This window comes from Carassius gibelio, chromosome B25, assembly GCF_023724105.1.
Source record: "Carassius gibelio isolate Cgi1373 ecotype wild population from Czech Republic chromosome B25, carGib1.2-hapl.c, whole genome shotgun sequence".
Taxonomy (NCBI): domain Eukaryota; kingdom Metazoa; phylum Chordata; class Actinopteri; order Cypriniformes; family Cyprinidae; genus Carassius; species Carassius gibelio.
This window is the reverse complement of record NC_068420.1, coordinates 21,166,926-21,185,946: the sequence shown is the minus strand read 5'-3', so window position 1 is coordinate 21,185,946 and position 19,021 is coordinate 21,166,926. Positions and strand designations below refer to the sequence as shown.

The following is a 19,021-nucleotide window of genomic DNA, read 5'->3' as shown; positions in this document are numbered from 1 at the left end:
TACTCCGCTGCGGCTGATTGGCTGCTGTGAGTCCATTTAAACAGTTGAATCCTAACAGGAGCGTTTGGATGAGGCTTGATGGATTGATCTCAGCTGACGCTTTTATAAAGCAGACTCTGTAGCGCATATCGAGGTGAGTGCAGTGGATGTGTCATTACGGACGTGCAATGCTATCGTTAAATCATAGATTTGAATTCATGTGTATTATTCATGTGTATGTATGTATTGTTATATATACATGTCTAATGTCATCAGATGCATATCTGAATAAAATGCAGATTTGTAAATGTCCAGTTCGGTTGATAAACCCGGTGATGGCCGGTCATGATGAGATCTTCTCTAAGGTTTGGTTTACTGGACTGTGATTGTGAGAGGATCTAAGCCCAGACATGTTTCAGAGGCAGACCTCACATTACTTTCGTTTTACAGCAGGCTCAACGCGTGCTGATAGACCGTGGACCTGTTGTACTGTAATAAGTCTCTGTAAGTCTCCTTATTCCTTACCAACACCTTGACATTTTATACTTCTGGTTGAGCTTTTCTGCATATTCTTACCTTTGTGTCTGTGTATTTGTTTTTCTACCATTTATTATTTTCTTTCTATTTTTTTTCTGAGTTATAATTAATTTTAAAAAGAATAATTCATTTATTTAATTAAAATAACATTTTCTCTTTACGTGTTTAATTTGAGTTCCTCTCTTATACATGTATTACATGAGAAAACTGCTTTTCCTTTTTTCTCTCTCTCTCTTAAGAATATGATGTAATTTTCTCTATGTATTTTATGAGATTCTTATCTTATTTACTTTAAAAACAAAGTTTAACATTTATTTAAAGCTTAGAATTAATTTATTTATAATTTGATGTTTTCAAATGATCTGTATGCAGCACACAGTTTGTACGGAAAATATTCAGACCCCCTTAAATTTTTCACTCCGTTATATTGCAGCCATTTGCTAAAGTCATTTTAAGTTATTTTTTTCCTCATTAATGTACACACAGCACGCCATATTGACAGAAAAACACAGAACTGTTGACATTTTTCATATATATCTCACATGGTCCTAAGTATTCAGACCCTTTGCTGTGACAATCGTATTTAACTCTGGTGCTGTCCATTTATTCTGATCATTCTTGAGATGGTTCTACACCTTCATTTGAGTCCAGCTGTGTTTGGTTAGACTGATTGGACTTGATTAGGAGAGCCACACACCTGTCTATATACGAGCTTACAGCTCACAGTACATGTCAGAGCAAATGAGAATCAGGAGGTCAAAGGAGCTGACTGAAGAGCTCAGATACAATTGTGGCAAGGCACAGATCTGGTCAAGGTTACAAAAACATTTCTGCTGCACTTAAGGTTCCTAAGAGCACAGTGGCCTCCATTATTCTTAAATGAAAGATGTTTGGGACAACCAGAACCCTTCCTAGAGCTGGCCATCCGGCCAAACTGAGCTATCGGGGGAGAAGAGCCTTGGTGAGAGAGGTAAAGAAGAACCCAAAGATCACTGTGTCTGAGGTCCAGAGATGCAGTTTGGAGATGGGAGAAAGTTGTAGAAAGTCAACCTCCACCAGTCTGGGCTTTATAACAGAGTGGCCCGACGGAAGCCTCTCCTCAGAGCAAGACACATGAAAGCCGCCGTGGAGTTTGATAAAAAACAGCTGAAGGATTCTCTGGTCTGATGAGACCAAGATAGTAGAACTTTTTGGCCTTAAAGGGTTAGTTCGCCCAACTTGCAGTGTCCGCCACATTATAAAAGTTAATGGCCTTGTCATTGTGGATTAATGCGTATTGGAGACGCGAACCATTTAAAACGATTCAGTTCGATTTGGTGAACCGATTAAAAAAGATTTGGTTACATCGAATGATTCGTTCGCGAACTGGATATCACAAACATCTTTGTTTTAAACTCTCTCTCACAACGGAAGAGAAGACAATGCTGAATAAAGTCGTAGTTTTTGTTATTTTTGGACCAAAATGTATTTTCGATGCTTCAACATATTCTAACGGACCCTCTGATGTCACATGGACTACTTTGATGTTTTTCTTACCTTTCTGGACATGGACAGTAGACCGTACACACAGCTTCAATGGAGGGACTGAGAGCTCTCGGACTAAATCTAAAATATCTTAAACTGTGTTCAGAAGATAAAAGGAGGTCTCACGGGTTTGAAACAACATGAGAGTGAGTCATTAATGACATAATGTTGCAAACTGGGCGAACTAACCCTTTAATTCTATGTGGTCTGTGTGGAGAAAACCATGCACTGCTCATCTCCTGTCCAATACAGTCCCAACAGTGAAGCATGGTGGTGGCAGCTTCATGTGTGGGGTGTTTTTCAGCTGCAGGGACAGGACGACTGGTTGAAATCGAGGGAAAGATGAATGTACTGGGATATCCTGGACTGAAACCTTGTGCAGATTGATCAGGACCTCAGACTGGGCCGAAGGTTCACCTTCCATCAAGACAATGACCCTGAGCACACAGCTAAAATAACGAAGGAGTGGCTTCACAACAACTCCGGGACTGTTCTTGAATGGCCCAGCCACAGCCCTGACTTAAACCCAATTGAGCATCTATGGAGAGACCTGAAAATGGCTGTCCACCAACGTTTACCATCCAACCTGACAGAACTGGAGAGGATCTGCAAGGAGGAATGGCAGAGGATCCCCAAATCCAGGTGTGGAAAACTTGTTGCATCTTTCCCAAAAAGACTCATGGCTGTATTCGATCAAAGGGGTGCTTCAACTAAATACTGAGCAAAGGGTCTGAATACTTAGATTTTCTTTTTTAATGTGCAAAAATGTTAACATTTCTGTGTTTTTCTGTCAATATGGGGTGCTGTGTGTACATTGAGGGGAAAAAAAACGAACTTAAATGATTTTATCAAATTGCTGCAATATAACAAAGATTGGAAAATTTAAGGGGGTCTGAATACTTTCCGTACCCATTTTATTGTAAGTTAGTAGTAAGTGTTTCAGGAGCAACTGAAAATAATGGACATCTTTAAGTACTAGGTTTTACACGCTCCCTCATCTTCTGTGTGCAGGGTGGTTGCTGAGGATGGGGCTTTGGTTTGTGGTGCTGTGGGTGTTGAGTGTGCAGTATGGGGGGGTGGATGCCTTCTTTGACTGGCTGAAGAAGCCTGCACCTGCTCCTGCTCCTCCACAGGAATCTATCGACACAATTCTGCTCCACGGAGAGACCCCCGCCTTTGAAATGAGTGTTGTTGATGAGAAGTTTTTGGCTGAAGCAAAGCAGATGGAGCTCAGTCCCCTGGACAGCTGCCATTTCAGAGTAAGCATAATGCGTATGACATCTTACTTTCAGGAATTTCATATATAATGCTATATACAATACATATTGCTTCAAAACAGTTTGTCGCCAAATTCATCAGAACGGAAAAAATATATATAAATCGAGCGGTGCTCAAACTGTATCCAGAGATGGGTAAATTACTTAAAGAAAAAAAAAGATTTAATTTGTTACGGATATATTGCACAACAAAGCTCTTACTGTATTAATGTGGTGCATTCATGTGTTTGCTGTTAGCTGTGGTGAAAGCATTTTGTGAGAGAAAACGTGTTGCAATAATGAGATCATTGCATTCATGCGATAAACAGACTCCGTTTACTCAATGCTCATCACTGCAGCCTTTCATGTGATGGGGAAAGATCGAGAAATAATTATATAATCAACACTTCCACGATTCGTTAATCTTGACAGCTGTAATAGTATGTGTGTGTGTGTGTGTGTGTGTGTGTATATATATATATATATATATATATATATATAAATATAATTTTTTTTTTTTTTTTTTTTTTATAATATTTTTTTTTTTTTTTTAAACAGGTTGTTGCTCAGCTCAAAGCTACTTGCAGCGGCCTATCAGAGGAGGATCTGGCCAAACTGGGCGTGGCTTTGTTCAACTGCCAATCAGAAGTGGAGGGCCGCAGGACTTACCCTTGCACAGAAGAAATGGTAGGGTCAGTGGCCACAACCTTGCTATTTTATAGGTGCAATATCAGCTAAACCAGTGTTTCTCCACATTTTTTTAAATGCAAGACTTTTATTTTAAAAGACGTGCATGCTGTTGACACTTCTGTCAGATGCCTGAAAGAAACACGCTGTCCTGATTCATTATCTGTGGTCAGATGTGATGTTGGCAGGTTTAATGTTGGGATATGTAATTTTTCTGTTGCAATTAATTGCTAATCATGGTATTGAAATTGTTTCAATTTTGAAATTGTTTTCAATTGTTTCAAAAATTGTTTCGTGGCTTGATGATCATGGGAAAATGTGGGTCCCAAGGTCAAACCAGTTGAGAACCGCAGAGCTAAACAGTTTTAGAGTTAAACTCCTCACTGTGCAGGTCTAGTTTTCTAGAATTAGAGTCTGACTAAACCAAATTGACCTCTCCCCGCAGTCTATAAAAGAGTGCACCGCGGACATGGACTCAGACACATGGAACGCGTATCACATTGTCAGTAACCGAGCACGATCTGTGTGTTACGCCACGCGCCAGCAGCACTTCCGCAAGCGAGCCGAGCTAACCGTCAACGCCCTGATCTCCACCGCAGCTAGCCAACTGGATGCCATGAAAGAGTTAAAGGTGTGTTTTAAAGATCTTTACTTCATTTTATGTTCTTCCTCTTCTAACTGTGCACAGTCATGTAATGTTTATTTTAAAGCAGTTGTTTTCAAACATTTAATACCAAGAACCACCTCGTAAAATATATGGCTCATTACCACCATTATGACCAACATTGAAATACAATAGTGCAGTAGGCCTAACTATTCAACTAATATGGATGGGAATCACCAGAGGCCTCACAATACAATATTATCAATATTTGGCAGAATCTAGCTGTTTTTAACTAGAAAGAAACATTTCTCCGTTTGGTACTTGCCTGTAGTTTATTGCTGCAGTGTAAAATGGGATTGTCAAGCAGACAAACAGACCAACACTTTCATGAAAACCGGTCATAAATGTTGTATGCACCTGGCAAACGCAAGTATTGGTATAATTATCTAATCTAGTCAATCTTAATTAAATATAAATAAGTGTGCACTGCTGTGCTTCTACAGGTATTTTTAGCGACTTGAACTTGTACAGAAAACTTGTGCATTGGGGTATTTGAAAGTAAATTACGGTTCTATTTAAAATAAATAAAACATTTGCGTAAAACATTTACTTACATAATCATTCAATTTAAATGCTGAAGGGCTTTCCTGATAACTTGCTGCTATGCCGCCATCTTTGTTTGACTAACTTACTGCATGCTGAAGGTGACCCAGCTGACCTCCCCAGGAAAAAAATAATAATACAATCTAGTGGACTGTAAAGAAGGGCGCACAGTCATTTCTATGCCGAACTTGTACTACATCAATATGGATGTAAGTGGTGGCTACGATTAAATCTCACGTCTGGTCTCGGCTTGTGTTTTCGCAAGTTTTTAGTTACATGATCTTAGTAAGTCATTTAGTTTATTTAGATTATTTTCCTGACCGACAACCGAAGCTCATTAGTCGCGGTGTTAATTTTTACAGCAAATTTTGATTTAGTCTTTTGACTAAAATGCTATTGTCATATTTTAGTCATTAGTCTAGTTTGTCAACTAAATCTACAGTAAATGTAGTCAGATAAAATCTAATGGGTTTAGTTAGTGTAATGCATTTATTCAGCATTTCTCTTAAAATTTCCAAATTCATTATATAGGTTTAATTCACGAGACACCGATTTAACCTCAGTGACACACAACGTGCCTTTGTTAAAATTAATTAAAACCACTTCTCATAAATAACAAGAACATGGTGTTCTTTTTCAATAAAATATAAATGGTTATATAGACTTATTATGCATTGTTTATAACTACTTGTTTGTTTTTTTTCAATCAGAAATGTATTTCTAGAAATAAATTTAGATGAATCTTTAGAGCTACTAAAGTGATTCAGTCAAGGGCAGTGCATGGGTTTCCCTTTTTCTTTTTTTCTTTTTCTTTTTTTTGTGGCTTGATGACTCAGACAATAGCAACTTAATTAAGCTGCTATTCCTTTAAAACCGAATGCACGGGTACAATATACGGATGCACGTCCGATTATTCTCCCTACGGTTTACATTCAATTAAGACCTAATCGACTGTTTACGTGTATACTCATCAAAATGGATAATTCAACATCATTTTGTGTGTATTTCTCAGTTCATGTGACTTGAAAGGGTACTCGTTGCTGTGTGTGTATGCGTCGTGTCTGCGCTCCAGACCGAACTGAATTCTCTTGCAAATTCAAATTTATCCATATGTCTGCTCTTGTTACTTCCACACTGATATTTTTGAACGTTTTATGAGACGTGCAGCAAGTGTATGTTTGCGTATGTCTGCTGGATGGATCAATAGGCCATGTAATCTAACCACCAAACCAGACAGCATGGGTTTAGTGTACGGGGCTGTCACGTGATGAACAAACGTCTCAATCCCGAAGATTATTAACTGCAGTCAAGCAAACATGAGGTACACGGTTTATTTTAAAAGGTCCGCTGTGAAATCAGTGTGCAGCGCCCAAACAAACATTTGTGTGCATGTGAAGGATTTTACACTGATATTAGAACATGACTGAAGTATGAAGCCATGTTTAGGCTTCATAAAAAACAATACAAATATGGCAAAAATGGAAACATTTGGATTATTAGATTTAACAAATCAACGCATGACCAATTGTACGAAGAGATTGGCGGCAACACTAATGTTTCATGAATCGCACATGAACTATGTCGTAAGTTGATTTGTGTGCACGGACCTGCGCTCGTTTCTACGTTCGACTGATACAGAGGCACCATTGATTGTGAATGCAGTATCGTGTTGACTTGACTGTTGGGTGGCTGGTGTTTGTTGATCTGCAGGAGGGTCAGACCGAGCTGAGGGAGATGACCGCTGCGTCGCTGGACAAGCTGCTGGAGGGTCACAGTGCACTGCAGCTCCAGCAGGGGGCTCTGAAGGAAGGACAGGAGCAGCTGGACGCCTCCATCAGTCAAAACCTGCAGAGACTGGCGCAGGAGAAAGCCCTCATCAGCACCGGCCAGCAGCTGGTGGCTCAGTTAATTCAGGGCATTACACAGAGAATGGGTCAGTCACAGAAGAGAGCACTTGCTTCAAAGCTGACCTGTCAATTCTCACTTTATCAGTATTTGAAATAGAGGCTAGGTTACCATTATCTGTTGTTCTTGTCCTATCACGATCATATGTGATCGCCCGTGGTTATGGAGGGTTATATATAATACTGTAACACATTTACAGAGAATGTAAGCGGGCAGCTGAAGGGTCAGAGCGCAGAGGTGCAGGAGGGACACCAGGCCATTCTTCAGGACCTGGCTGTGGTCCGAGGAAGTGCTCAGGACATCTACGAAAAAATGGGTAATTACTTCTGAAATCACACACTACTGGTCAGACGTTTGGAAGGATTAGTGTTTTTTGGTTTGTTTGTTTTTTGAATCGAGTCTCTTCTGCTCCAAGTTGGCATTTATTTGATCAAAAATATAGGAAACACCGTCATGTAGGGAAATGTTACAATTTAAAACAAATGCTCTAATTGAATATTTTAAAAGGTAGTTTATTTCTGGGATCAGTCTTCTGTCACATGATCCTTCAGAAATCATTATATAAGATGATTTGCATATTATAAATGCATACTATTATCAATTATTATTATTATCGGTGCTCAATAGGGCTGTCACTTTTGACAGTCAAATTCGAACGGATATCGAATATCATGCAGTGTATTCGAATTTCAACGTGCCTGCCCCCCCCATGCATAAAAAAAAAAAAGACACCGTAGCCTAATGGAGATTCAATCACAAATGTATTAACAGTGACCGCACTATCTGGATTATTATTTTGTTACATAATGTTTGAAACTGAAGGTTATGAACTTAAAAATACCAATTTACATGAAGTGCCACTCTTCATATCTCACAACTTTAGGCTAAATGAGAAAAAAAAAAAAAACTACTATTCAGAAACACAAACAATAACGTGACAACCTAAACAGCAGCAGGAGTAAGGCAGCCTAGCCTAAATCATTTCTTAATATTGTTTGCAAGAAACATCAACATGATCTGGATTAAGTGCGGATCTCTTTATTTACAATGTTCCCCGCGGTGGAGAACACGTGTTCGGAGCGCACAGACGTGCCTGGCTCAGGCCGGCAAGGAAGTCGACCGGAAGTTGAAGTCGGCTGCGTGCTGCCATCTTTTAGCAGAACTTCACTTGCGTTAGCATTCCCATTGACTCCCATTCATTTTGGCGTCACTCTGACAGCGAATAACTTTACATCTGAGGCGTTTAAAGACTGTTTGTTCATTATTTATTTCTAAAGATACACGACAATGTATAAAGGGCTCCATTACCTTCTATGTTACATTATGGCCCCGTATAAACAGTTTTTGTAAAAATAGGCTAACGATTTCGTCATAACCACTCGACTCTCTTTTGCATTACCGTACAGACAGGATAAGCTCACAGGCAATTAACTTAATATGGCGTACTGGCGTTACAGTTTAAAATACTATACAAAATAATTAATTAGAATACTTACTCCTGCTCACTCACGCCAAAGAACTCCCTGCTTTTACTGTCTATGGCCTGGCTACTAGCTTTTATTTGCTTGATTTGGTCATGGGCCTATGCTACAATAGGTCTAGAGTGGCCTCTACTGGATAAGATGGCAAAGAATAAAATGAAAATCAGACTAAAAAATGTGCTACACATGGCATTTTAAAAAACTGATATTTTATTTATAGTTCGATTACGGATATTTCACGTCACGTTCGAATGCATATTCGAATATCGGATAAAAAGTGACAGCCCTAGTGCTCAATTATGATGATTTCAGGGTTTGTAGACCAATGGGTGATTGGAGGTTGTAGATTATATTTTCTGTAACACTTGGTCAATGAAATGTATAATTTTTAATAAAATTTGAGAAACCGTTTTCAGCATTGATAATCAGAAATGTTTTTCAAGCAGTATATTAGGATGATTTCTGAAGCTCATGTGATGTTGCTGGATTAATGATGCTGAAAATTCAGCTGTGGGAACAGCAATAAATTACATTTTTAAAATATTCAATTACAAAACAGTTATTTAAAGTAGTAAAAAAAAAATGCTTTGTTTTGGGTCAAATAAATGCAGGCTTGTTGAGCAGAAGAGAATTTCAGCTGATTGTGCTCAATCAGTTCAAGATACATTTAAGTCATAGGCTGTGAATTAAAGCTTAAAGTCTGCATTTCGATTTCATTTTTATTTTTTATTTTTTTTGGTGGCATACAGAGCTGAAATTATGGAAATTGTCATTTTAAGAGCATCCTAGTCATTCTCTAGAGACATTACAGAACAACCCAGAAACCACCTGGCCATGTCTGCAAATATCCAAAACACATTAGCACTGTTTGAGCTGATAGACTCACATGGTCCTGTCTGTGTTAATGCTGTGATCCAGAGCTCAATCTGAACAGCTTCCTGCAGCAGCAGAACTCCACGGCTCAGTTCTACTCGGAGCTCATGACCAAGCTGGAGCGCATGAATGGCACTCTGGGATACATGCTGACGTATCTGGACAGTATGCAGACCCGCCTGGAGGACCGACTGCTGATGATCCAAGGCTATCTGGGCTGGGCAGGTGCTTGCATTGGTTACAGATCAGGGCTCGACATTACGCTTTGACATGAGCGAAGTAAATCAATCATTCACTTGTCAGAGTTACTTGTCCGGGGGGAAATAAAGTGTGTGTTTGTTTTTTTGCACAAAAGTATTTTATTCTGAAGGGATCTCATCTGTGCTCTATCAGGTAATACTTTAATCAGCATATTTTTGATATTTGCCTTAAATTGATTGCGGTTACACTTTAACTTTATGAAGGACAATATTTTCCTAAACTGATTAAATGTACATGTCTACATTTACATCGAATTCTTACATGTGATCAATACATTAAGTTAGAATAAGACACTATATGATAGTTACTATTCAAATGAAATAAGTCTCAACAAACTCCATCTGCCCAAATGCATAATGTTATTAGATTAAGGTTTTACTTTTTTGACATGTTGGAATGTTGGAAAAATCCAATGATCCTTTTAAATATGATATTAAACCACCAGTAGGTGGAGGCAAGTCACTAGGTGTTTCTCAATGTCAAGGAAGGATCCTCGGAAGCCAGTATTTCGAGGATGCTACGTCATCGACATCCGTCGAAGGACTGTTCCAATGTCGAGGATCCTCGGAATTTCAACCAAGGACTGAGTCCTTCGTTCGAAGAATATCCCATACACAGGAAAGGATGCATATGTGTATCCTTCGCGCTCTCAAATCACCCACAAGCCTATGCGCGCAGCTTTGCTATCTAGTTCAAAAATGTCGAACGTTACCGAAGTCGGATCGTTAATGCTTTTTATTTACGTTACCAAACATTTGTTATAACTGTAGTAAATATAAGTAAAGTTTGACGTTTAAATGCCAGTACAAATTACTACAGTATTGATATTGAAAATTATACAAATACAAATGGTTAACTGAAGCGGACCTGTCATTTAACAGTTGGGTCATCAGCATTTATTTTATAAATAACTAGTTAAGTTGTCCAAAGTAATTTAATGATACCATTCACAGCGTTATTCAAACGGACCTTTTCACTGACGTAATAACGCAATTACGTGCACTTGCTAGCCTGTTCCATTTACGTGTTCTCCGTATGCTAAAGAGGACTCTCGCCTAGCCTCTGAAGGAAGTGACTTGGAAGGGTCAGTCCTACCAAGGAAGTATCCTTGACATTGAGAAACACCTACTGTCTTAATGAGTGAATCATTGATTCAACCGATTCATTCAAACAGCTGATTCATTCAATGAATCAAGTGACCATTTTTATAAACGGCTCACTGAATCATTTACTCGTTCAAATTCATTTAGTAATGAAATACTGCTGTGTGTTGCTCTGAGATGCGTGACTGCTCCGCTGCGGCTTTGCTTAATTCATAATTTGTCTAAAGTCAGTTAATATTGATTTTATACAACGTTAGTTAAATAAGTAAAATCACATTTGCAGTTGAGCGTAAAGTCTGGAAACATCACTCCTGGTCGTGTGTTATGTGTACATAGAATATGAATATTTTTTTCCTACCATTGTTTGCATTGTTGTCGCTTTTAGTGTTGATTTCTCCGCGAGTCAGACAGACTGCACGAGCCTCAACTGACATGACCGTGATATCAATACAATATCCATTATTAGTCTGTTTACACAACATAATAAAATCAGAATCATTCTCGCCAAAGTTTCGGTGCTGTCCTAGTTAGTCTTTATTAAAAATGTGATCAGGTTATTTGTCCGGTCGGGTAATTAAAATTCTCTATCATTTGTCCGGGACAAGTTGATTTTATGAAGGGGCAAGCAGACAAGCGTTAATGTCGAGCCCTACAAATGAATAAATGAGAAGAAACCTGTTTGAATATGTTTTGGGTAAATGTGTAATTGTCCTCCTAGGCCTGAGTCTGCGTGCTCTGTGGACGTGTGTGATGCATGCTGGGTACTTCCTGTTGTCTGCGGTGCTGCTGTCGTTCCTGCAGTGTGCCACATTCTCCCGCATTTCTCTGCTCCTCCTGGTGCCAATCAATGCGATCGCAGAGATCAACCAGCAGACTGCGCTCGACTTGCTCTCGCTCACTTTGCTGCTGTTCACACTTTCGCTAGGTACTGGAGTAAATTATTCATCTATGTGCTTTTAAACATTTCTGATGGTGTTTTGAGGTTTAGTGTGTTTCTGCAGCTGACATCATATGAGACAGTCATAAGTAAGTGAGGTCGACCAGTGTATCGGTTTTGCCGATTAATCGGCACCGATAGTTGATTGCGGGAACAACGCCCCGAATCTTTGTTAATGTACATAAGATTCAAGATTTGTCACATGCATGATTATATAGAGCAGCGGTTCTCAATTCCAGTCCTCGCGCCCCACTGCTCTGCATATTTTGCAAGTTTCTCTTTGTTAACACGCCTGATTCAGATAATCAGCTCGTTAGAAATGAGCTCAGTGCATGAACTGTTCCAATTGTTCATTGCTCCCTAGTCCCTGAGCAGGGGAAATCTGTTGAATTACCTCACATCGAAACATTCATTCACTGATTTGTGCTGTGCAGCGTCTTTAAACATGGACAACTGTGAAATCATATACCTCTGTAAATCAATACAATTTAAATTCACGTCTTGCACACTTCAATGCACTTTGATTGGAACATATAGCTACGTTCGCATCGAACTGGAATCATGGCTGAATATCCTGTGATGTCCACTTCGCAGGGCACTTATGTTCGAATAGAACAAATGTCTGAAGCGCTAAGAGAAACGTTCAAAATGTGCAGAGCAGTGGGGCGCGAGGACTGCAATTGAGAACCGCTGATATAGAGCATATATAACTAGAAGTGAAAAATGTGAGTATAATGAGTTGAGTTTGAGTTGAGCATTTTCATCTAAACGTTTTCTTTCTGTGGCTCTATTAAAGTCTGTATGCTTCATTTATAGAGCTATAATATAGATCGCTGTTTCGGTTTGCTCCGTTTTTTCAAACTGTGAACTTCAAATGACCTCTAGTCATAAGATGCTTTCATACATGAAGAAAATAACTGGTTGATTACCATTAGTTCATGCCTGTGCTCTTAAGATTCTTGTGCTTGTGGTCCAGGCCGCTGGTTTGTCTTGCAGGCGCTGTGGGTGTTATCTAAAATGAAGGGCCAGACCTGCAGCACCGCTCCTCTCTCTCTAGATCCTCCTAAAGAGAAGACTCCAGAAAAACAGACCCCATCAACTGAGTGCTGCCCTGCGTCGTCCTCCACTCCTGTCCCGTGAGTTCACTATTGTGCAAGAGAGAGGAAACAAACCGTTAACTCTCAACATCTCTTACGTTTAAATGACATTTCAGTCTTAAACATGCTGTTGTGTGCTTACCATTTTTGTTTAGGGTTTTAATTCTCCCCTTGTTGTAGGAATGACCTAGACTGCGATTTGGAGGTAGAGAGCTTCATGATGGGTAATTGTCTTTATGTATTCACAAAGTCAGTGTCCAGTACAGTTCTGCGGCTGATCTACTGACAATACATGCATTAAAGAACACAGATGCAGCAGGATAATCTCCATAATGACCGATGCAATCTGTCAAGAGCACTGCAAGTTAGGGCTGTGCGATTTAATCAGAATCGAATCGAAATCGTGATTTGAGACGTTGCGATTTGCTAATCGCAAAAGCATGCGATGTGGATGCAATATTACTGTTCCAGATCATATGCATGATTATCAGCCTTGAGTGACAGTCTTACTAACCAACAGAGTGAGCGCACCTCCGTTCTCCCCAATCAGCTCTGCTCGCGCCAACTGTGTAAACACCCAACCCTTTTAAAAAAACAAAAACAAAAAATAACACTGAGCAGGAGAGACACAGAGTGGGATTATGGCATCTGCAGGGTCAGATCAATAGTAAGTCAAATCAAAACAAAAGAAAGCCATCGTCACTTAAGCTTTGAAAAGACAGACAACGAGCAAAAAAGATTTACAAGAGATGCGTCACCAAGCATATCAAGAGCATCTCTTATTGACTAACTCTGTTATATTCCAAATCTGTCAAATCTCCACGAGCACATCTGTCATGAGGCTTGACGCACGCGCACAACCTGCATCGGCTCGCACCTGGCGCCGCGTTTAAAACTAATGTAAATTCAGTCTAACTGCTTGCTAATTTCACTTGAATGAAATGAAACCTTCAGCACATTTTCCACCTGTTCTTAAAATACCAAATACAGTGTAACATATAATACTTTAATAATTGACTAAAATGCAGTTCTTTATATAGAAAAAAATATTTCCAGTGAAATTTGGTAACTAAGTTAATTCTATAAAATTAGTTACACCATTATAATCTTGTCTGCTGGGGAAAAAAAAAGTGCGTGTGTGTGTGTGTATATATGTATATATATATATATATATATATATGTATATATGTATGTGTGTGTGTGTATGAACAATGTAAAACCCCTCCCAAAACACTATTGAATTGGATTTCAGGGTTATAATGGAAATTGTATTAGATATTACAATAGAAATTACTGTTGTTCTAATGCCAAAAACAAAAAGGAATTTTGTAATTGTTTCATGGAAACTGTTTTTTTCAGCAGAGTAATGATACTTGCTGCAAATTGACAATATTGAGCTGAAGCTTGACTTTGCAAATTAAAAATCGCAGTATCTGCAAAAAACAAAAACAAAAGAAAAATTGCAATTAGATATTTTCCCCATATTGCACAGCCCAACTGCAAATTAGTGCAAGGTCACAAACATCAGATTTTGGGGGGTAAACTATCCTTTTAAGACTCTTATTGCGTTTAAGACTTTTTAGGGTCTTAATTTTGATCAAACTGAATTTAGAAGGATCTGCGGGAACCCGGTTACAGATTTAATCACAACTCGAAGCGTTAAATTGTGATTTGACCTGCATCGTATCATGTGGCTTTTGAAGACAGGAGTAAAAGCTCATGTCTTCAAGATAAAATGTAGAAAAGAGAAGATCTAACGCCCCTTTCACACACAACCCTTAAAGATCCTGTAACGACACGTGACATCAGGGCGTGACGTGTAAAGTACGAGTCGAAAACGCTAGGCACGTTATACTTTCACTGAAGCAAGCGAACGATCTCGGCGTCAGCGCGGAAAGTGAGGAACAAACTGATCTCTGCTTCATTAGTTTGCACATGTGTTTTTGTCGCGAATGCAACAAAATGAATGCCAACATTAAGCCTTTTAAAGTGGCTTGTGGAGAAGGGTTTTGAACCAGAGAATGTTAGTTGAAGAAAAACCTCAGAGCACATTTGTGACCATCTGCCAACCACACACAACCACTAGCATAATGCTACTTGGTTTTCACTTTCACACAGACAACCATAACTTTCATCTTCTTCAGAAAATATGAAGGATCTAGGTTTTCTATATAATATTTCCCCCCTCCTCTCTCTCTTCACCACTCCCTTTCTTGATGTAGGTGATCCGCACATACTGTCCGTGTCCCCATCTCAGTCTCCTGCGCCACCAAAGTTCACTCATCTAATTTCAGACAAACCCAGCCACTCAACCCCCAGACTCAAGAGTCGCCACAGCATTGGAGCAGTGAGTGGTTATTACGAACCGTCATTTTGTTGTTTGTATCATTAGTAGTAATTAATTAGATTGCCAACTGCACATTTCTTTGAACATGTTCAGGCAGTGCTGGAGAATATCCCTCAGAGGAACCTAGGAGGTGTGTTGGAGACCGTGAACCACTCCCGAAGCTCAAGCCCCAACCATTCACTTGCCAGCAACAGGTATCCCTTAAAGTCAACATCAATTCAAAGCCAATCCTTTATTCTGATGAATAAAAGGAGGGCAGGAATCTATTAATTTGACTTTGATCTTAAGTCTTGATACAGATAGACATGCAAATATGGATGTAACTGTATTATCAATTTCATAGTAAGGCGATAGCAAAATTTTCAATATCATCATGGCCACATGACTGTATGAAACGATAGGTCTTCGTGCAAAACGTTTAGTTTTTTTCCACCTAGTGGAGCAGAGCTCAGGGAAGTGGGAACTACACTGGCCCTGGACCCATCCATGACCATCATCCTTTGCTCCCAGCTGCCTCTACTGGTACATTCAAGTCATGTCAGATGGCTCTATTTACCAGTTGAACCTCGCACATGAAAGCCACCACGTTTTTTGTTTTTTTTGGTACAATAAAACTTGCATATCCAAAAGTTTTTTTTCAAGATTTTCAAATCGTTGTGTACTGGCCAAATATTATCCTATTCGAACAAACCATACATCGATGGAATTCAGCTTTCAGATGACGTATAAATCCTAATATTAAAACTGTTGACCTTTTATGACTGGTTTTGTGGTCCAGATTCACATATTAATGTATAATTGCCATAGAACATATCCCGATCCAAACACGAGAAAATGATGGTCAGATGCTTCCAGACTGTGGTGAAATACATTTTTATTTTTTTTTTATTTTTTGCATGTTTAAAATTAATACCTATTCTACAAGAAAGGTAGGTATTAGTATATATGACATGGTTAACTTGTACATTATTGTAATGTTCAAGCATTTAATAAACTCTTATGCCACTTTTTTCCCCTAGTCTTCGTTTGTACTCTACCATGCGCTTTATAGTTGAGGTATTATTGTAGCGTGAGATCTTGATATCGTTACATCCCTAAAAATACACTTGTTGCCGTTATCTCACTCCACTTTTCAAACCTTTTAATTGTGTGTGAAGTTCTTTTTCAGGTCGCCCGCTGTGCGGCGGTATCACTCGGCTGGGTCAGCCGTGCAAGAAGAGGGCTCTGGTGGGTCAGGAGTACTGTAGACTACATGAGGGTGGTCACACCTCCTACAGTCGCCTCTGAAATGGATTCAGCAGCTGTCTTTCATTACACTTCATTTCTGTCTACTCAAAGTGTTGCAGAATATACACTGAATGCTAGAGCACTTTTCTCTTTTTAATTATTTCATCAGGGCAGCTTCTCTTTCTGCTCATAGTGGGTTTTATTTCATGTTTGTTGTGCCACTTATGGATGTGTACTGCAATATTTATAATAAATGATGAAAAGTAATATTTTAGATGCACGCTTTTAAGTTGGATTTCACCATGTTGTCTCCAAAAGCGTTGTCTTACATTTATTAAAGCATTTTTGGCAGAAAATGATCTAGTAAATGAAGAATGTGTCTTTATAGTGCGTTTATCTGTCAAGTTAATGATTGTGATGGAGAGCTGTTAGCATTTATATTCAAGTATTTAAGACTCAAGTATGCATGGCCTGTGATTGCACGGTTTACTCCTGGTATTAAACATTGAAAGCGTTCTTCCTGGCTTTTCTAAACCCTTTCTATGTCTGAATCATGGAGGTCACTATGCTCTTGGGGACCTTCAAGTTCTGCAGGTAGTTCTTTTAACCTAATGACTTTAGTTTCTGTATATGCATTTTCATCTGTTACACTCCCAATGAAAACAAAACACTGCTTTTATTTTTTTATTTTTTTTTTACAAAATTTGTATTTGTATAATAAAGAAAACCAATAGAATGTCAGTTTCTGCCATTTGAGTTTCCTTTCTGTGGACCCATGAAGCCTGTCACAAAAGTGAACTGGAATTTAACTCAATTAAATTCAAAGAGCTTTATTAATCCCATTGGGAATTTGCTTTCCATGTTACAATTGCTCTCGAAATAAAATAATTAAATGTATACTTGTATATCAATAAATTAAAAGATAATACAAATAATAAAGGCTATACCAATAAAAATGGTAGTTCTGATCAAATCTAAAAGTAATTGGGTGCAATAGAATGACATGTTGTGTATAAGTGCAGTGTTATAATTAAATGCAATAGTTATATAGAATGTATTGCATACATAATGTAATCCTATTTAGTATTTCAACATCTCAATTCAACTTTATTTGTATAGCGCTTTCAATGATACAACTCATTGCCAAGCAACTTTACAGAAAATTAAGTTTCTACAATATTTAGTAGTGGTTTATAAGTGGTGACTGTCAGTTTATGTGCATATGAAAGGATTTTTCAGAAATTTTGATACAAGACATAGTCAGCAAGACGATGAACATTATAAACATCAGTTATAATGTGATTGCATAGTAAGTAGCAATAATTGTTAGTTCTATTGGTTGATTCAGGGTTAGCATCATCTGAGGTCCTTTGAGGGTTTACATCATCTCTTCTCAGGTGTTCTGGATCCAGACTGGAGCTTGTGTTAATCATCCTGTGGCAAAACAGAGAAACAAATAGAGACATCATTAGCATAGCTGCTGTTCCAACAAAGTCAAATTAATTAGTTTAACCCAAGCTAAAGAAGAAGAATGTGCATTTGATGTTCTTATTTTTTTTATTTATCGAACCGTGACCCCCAAACTGAGGTATGCACCAAACCGTGACATCTGTGTACTGTTGCACCCCTATAACACACACATTTTAAATGAACAAAATAAGTTGGTTTGGTCAGATGACTAAACTGGAATATCAGTTCTGCTGCATTTCCTTCTTTATAATGACTTGTTGTGTTAGCGGCACATAACAGTGCACTGGAAGATAAGGGGGGCACAGTGTATAAACAAGATGTAAGAGTACAGCAGAAAGTAGTCATTTCAGATAGCTGGGAGGGTGAGAGTGAGTGTAGGTTACGTCGAAAGATGACACATGGAGGGATATGTGTTGTTTCAAGATCCATTTTGAGGTTAAGAGTGAGGAGGAAGTGATCTGACGTGTGCAGTGGAGTAACCAGAACGTGATCAGAGGGTGGTGTGTATATAAGGACGATTGCCTGATCAAAAGATCAAGCAGAGTGTGGAAGTCTGCAGATTGAGGTCTGCTTTGATCCAGGTCTCTGTCAGGTCCATGAGATTGAGCTTTGAATGACTAATAACAGAAGTAATGAAATCGACTTTGTTTACAGCAGACTGGCAGTTTCAGAGACATATACAGTGCAATAGAAAAGGAGTTTATTAGCAGAAATAGGCAAAGTGTGCAGGTTGTTAAGATTGCACTGCCTACATTGTGTGATGCGTGGTTTGCAAATGATAGTGATAGTAGGGATCTGGAAACACATCAGTAAGAATTGGTCATAAAAAAACTGAAACAGAAGTGAAACAAGTAGTAGGAAAACAGATGACTCAAAATGATACTTATATCCGTTACCGGTGACCCTGCCGGTGGAGTCGCACGGCAGAGTCGATTGTTTTTACACTCGTCGGTCATCACACGAGGAGGGCTCAACAGGAGCGCTGCTACGACTGCTGCCTAACCTTTTTTATACCCGTCAGACAGAAGGGAAATTTAATTCAATATATATATATAATATTGACAAAATGATACACAATAATAATTATTATTATTATTTTTACTTAGGTACATAAACTCTGATTAATGAGG

General features: G+C 38.7%; 1 protein-coding gene across 6 annotated transcripts; it reads left to right on the top strand.

Moving 5' to 3' along the window:
* The first annotated feature begins 24 nt into the window (after window positions 1-24).
* Window positions 25-17,159, top strand: LOC128014354 (protein brambleberry). 6 transcript variants are annotated; one of them, XM_052597915.1, is made up of 14 exons: window positions 25-133; window positions 430-483; window positions 3,052-3,299; window positions 3,855-3,983; window positions 4,429-4,614; window positions 6,901-7,123; window positions 7,295-7,411; window positions 9,495-9,674; window positions 11,532-11,738; window positions 12,727-12,886; window positions 13,028-13,071; window positions 15,070-15,194; window positions 15,288-15,388; window positions 16,363-17,159. In XM_052597915.1, exons 3-14 carry the CDS (start codon window positions 3,066-3,068, stop codon window positions 16,439-16,441), a joined length of 1,785 nt encoding a protein of 594 aa, XP_052453875.1. In that variant the 5' UTR covers window positions 25-133; window positions 430-483; window positions 3,052-3,065; the 3' UTR covers window positions 16,442-17,159. The 6 variants fall into 6 exon arrangements, with proteins under 6 accessions (XP_052453875.1, XP_052453874.1, XP_052453871.1 ...); XM_052597914.1 differs by having other exon boundaries at window positions 16,352-17,159; XM_052597911.1 differs by lacking the exon at window positions 16,363-17,159 and adding an exon at window positions 15,632-15,979.
* Window positions 17,160-19,021: the final 1,862 nt, after the last annotated feature.

Excerpts from the sequence above, each read along its gene's own strand:
- LOC128014354 (XM_052597911.1), top strand. The coding sequence starts at position 3,066 with ATGGGGCTTTGGTTTGTGGTGCTGTGGGTGTTGAGTGTGCAGTATGGG. Across the intron at positions 7,124-7,294 it reads GGGCATTACACAGAGAATGG|AGAATGTAAGCGGGCAGCTG; the intron begins GTCAGTCACAGA and ends ACACATTTACAG. Across the intron at positions 11,739-12,726 it reads GCTGTTCACACTTTCGCTAG|GCCGCTGGTTTGTCTTGCAG; the intron begins GTACTGGAGTAA and ends CTTGTGGTCCAG.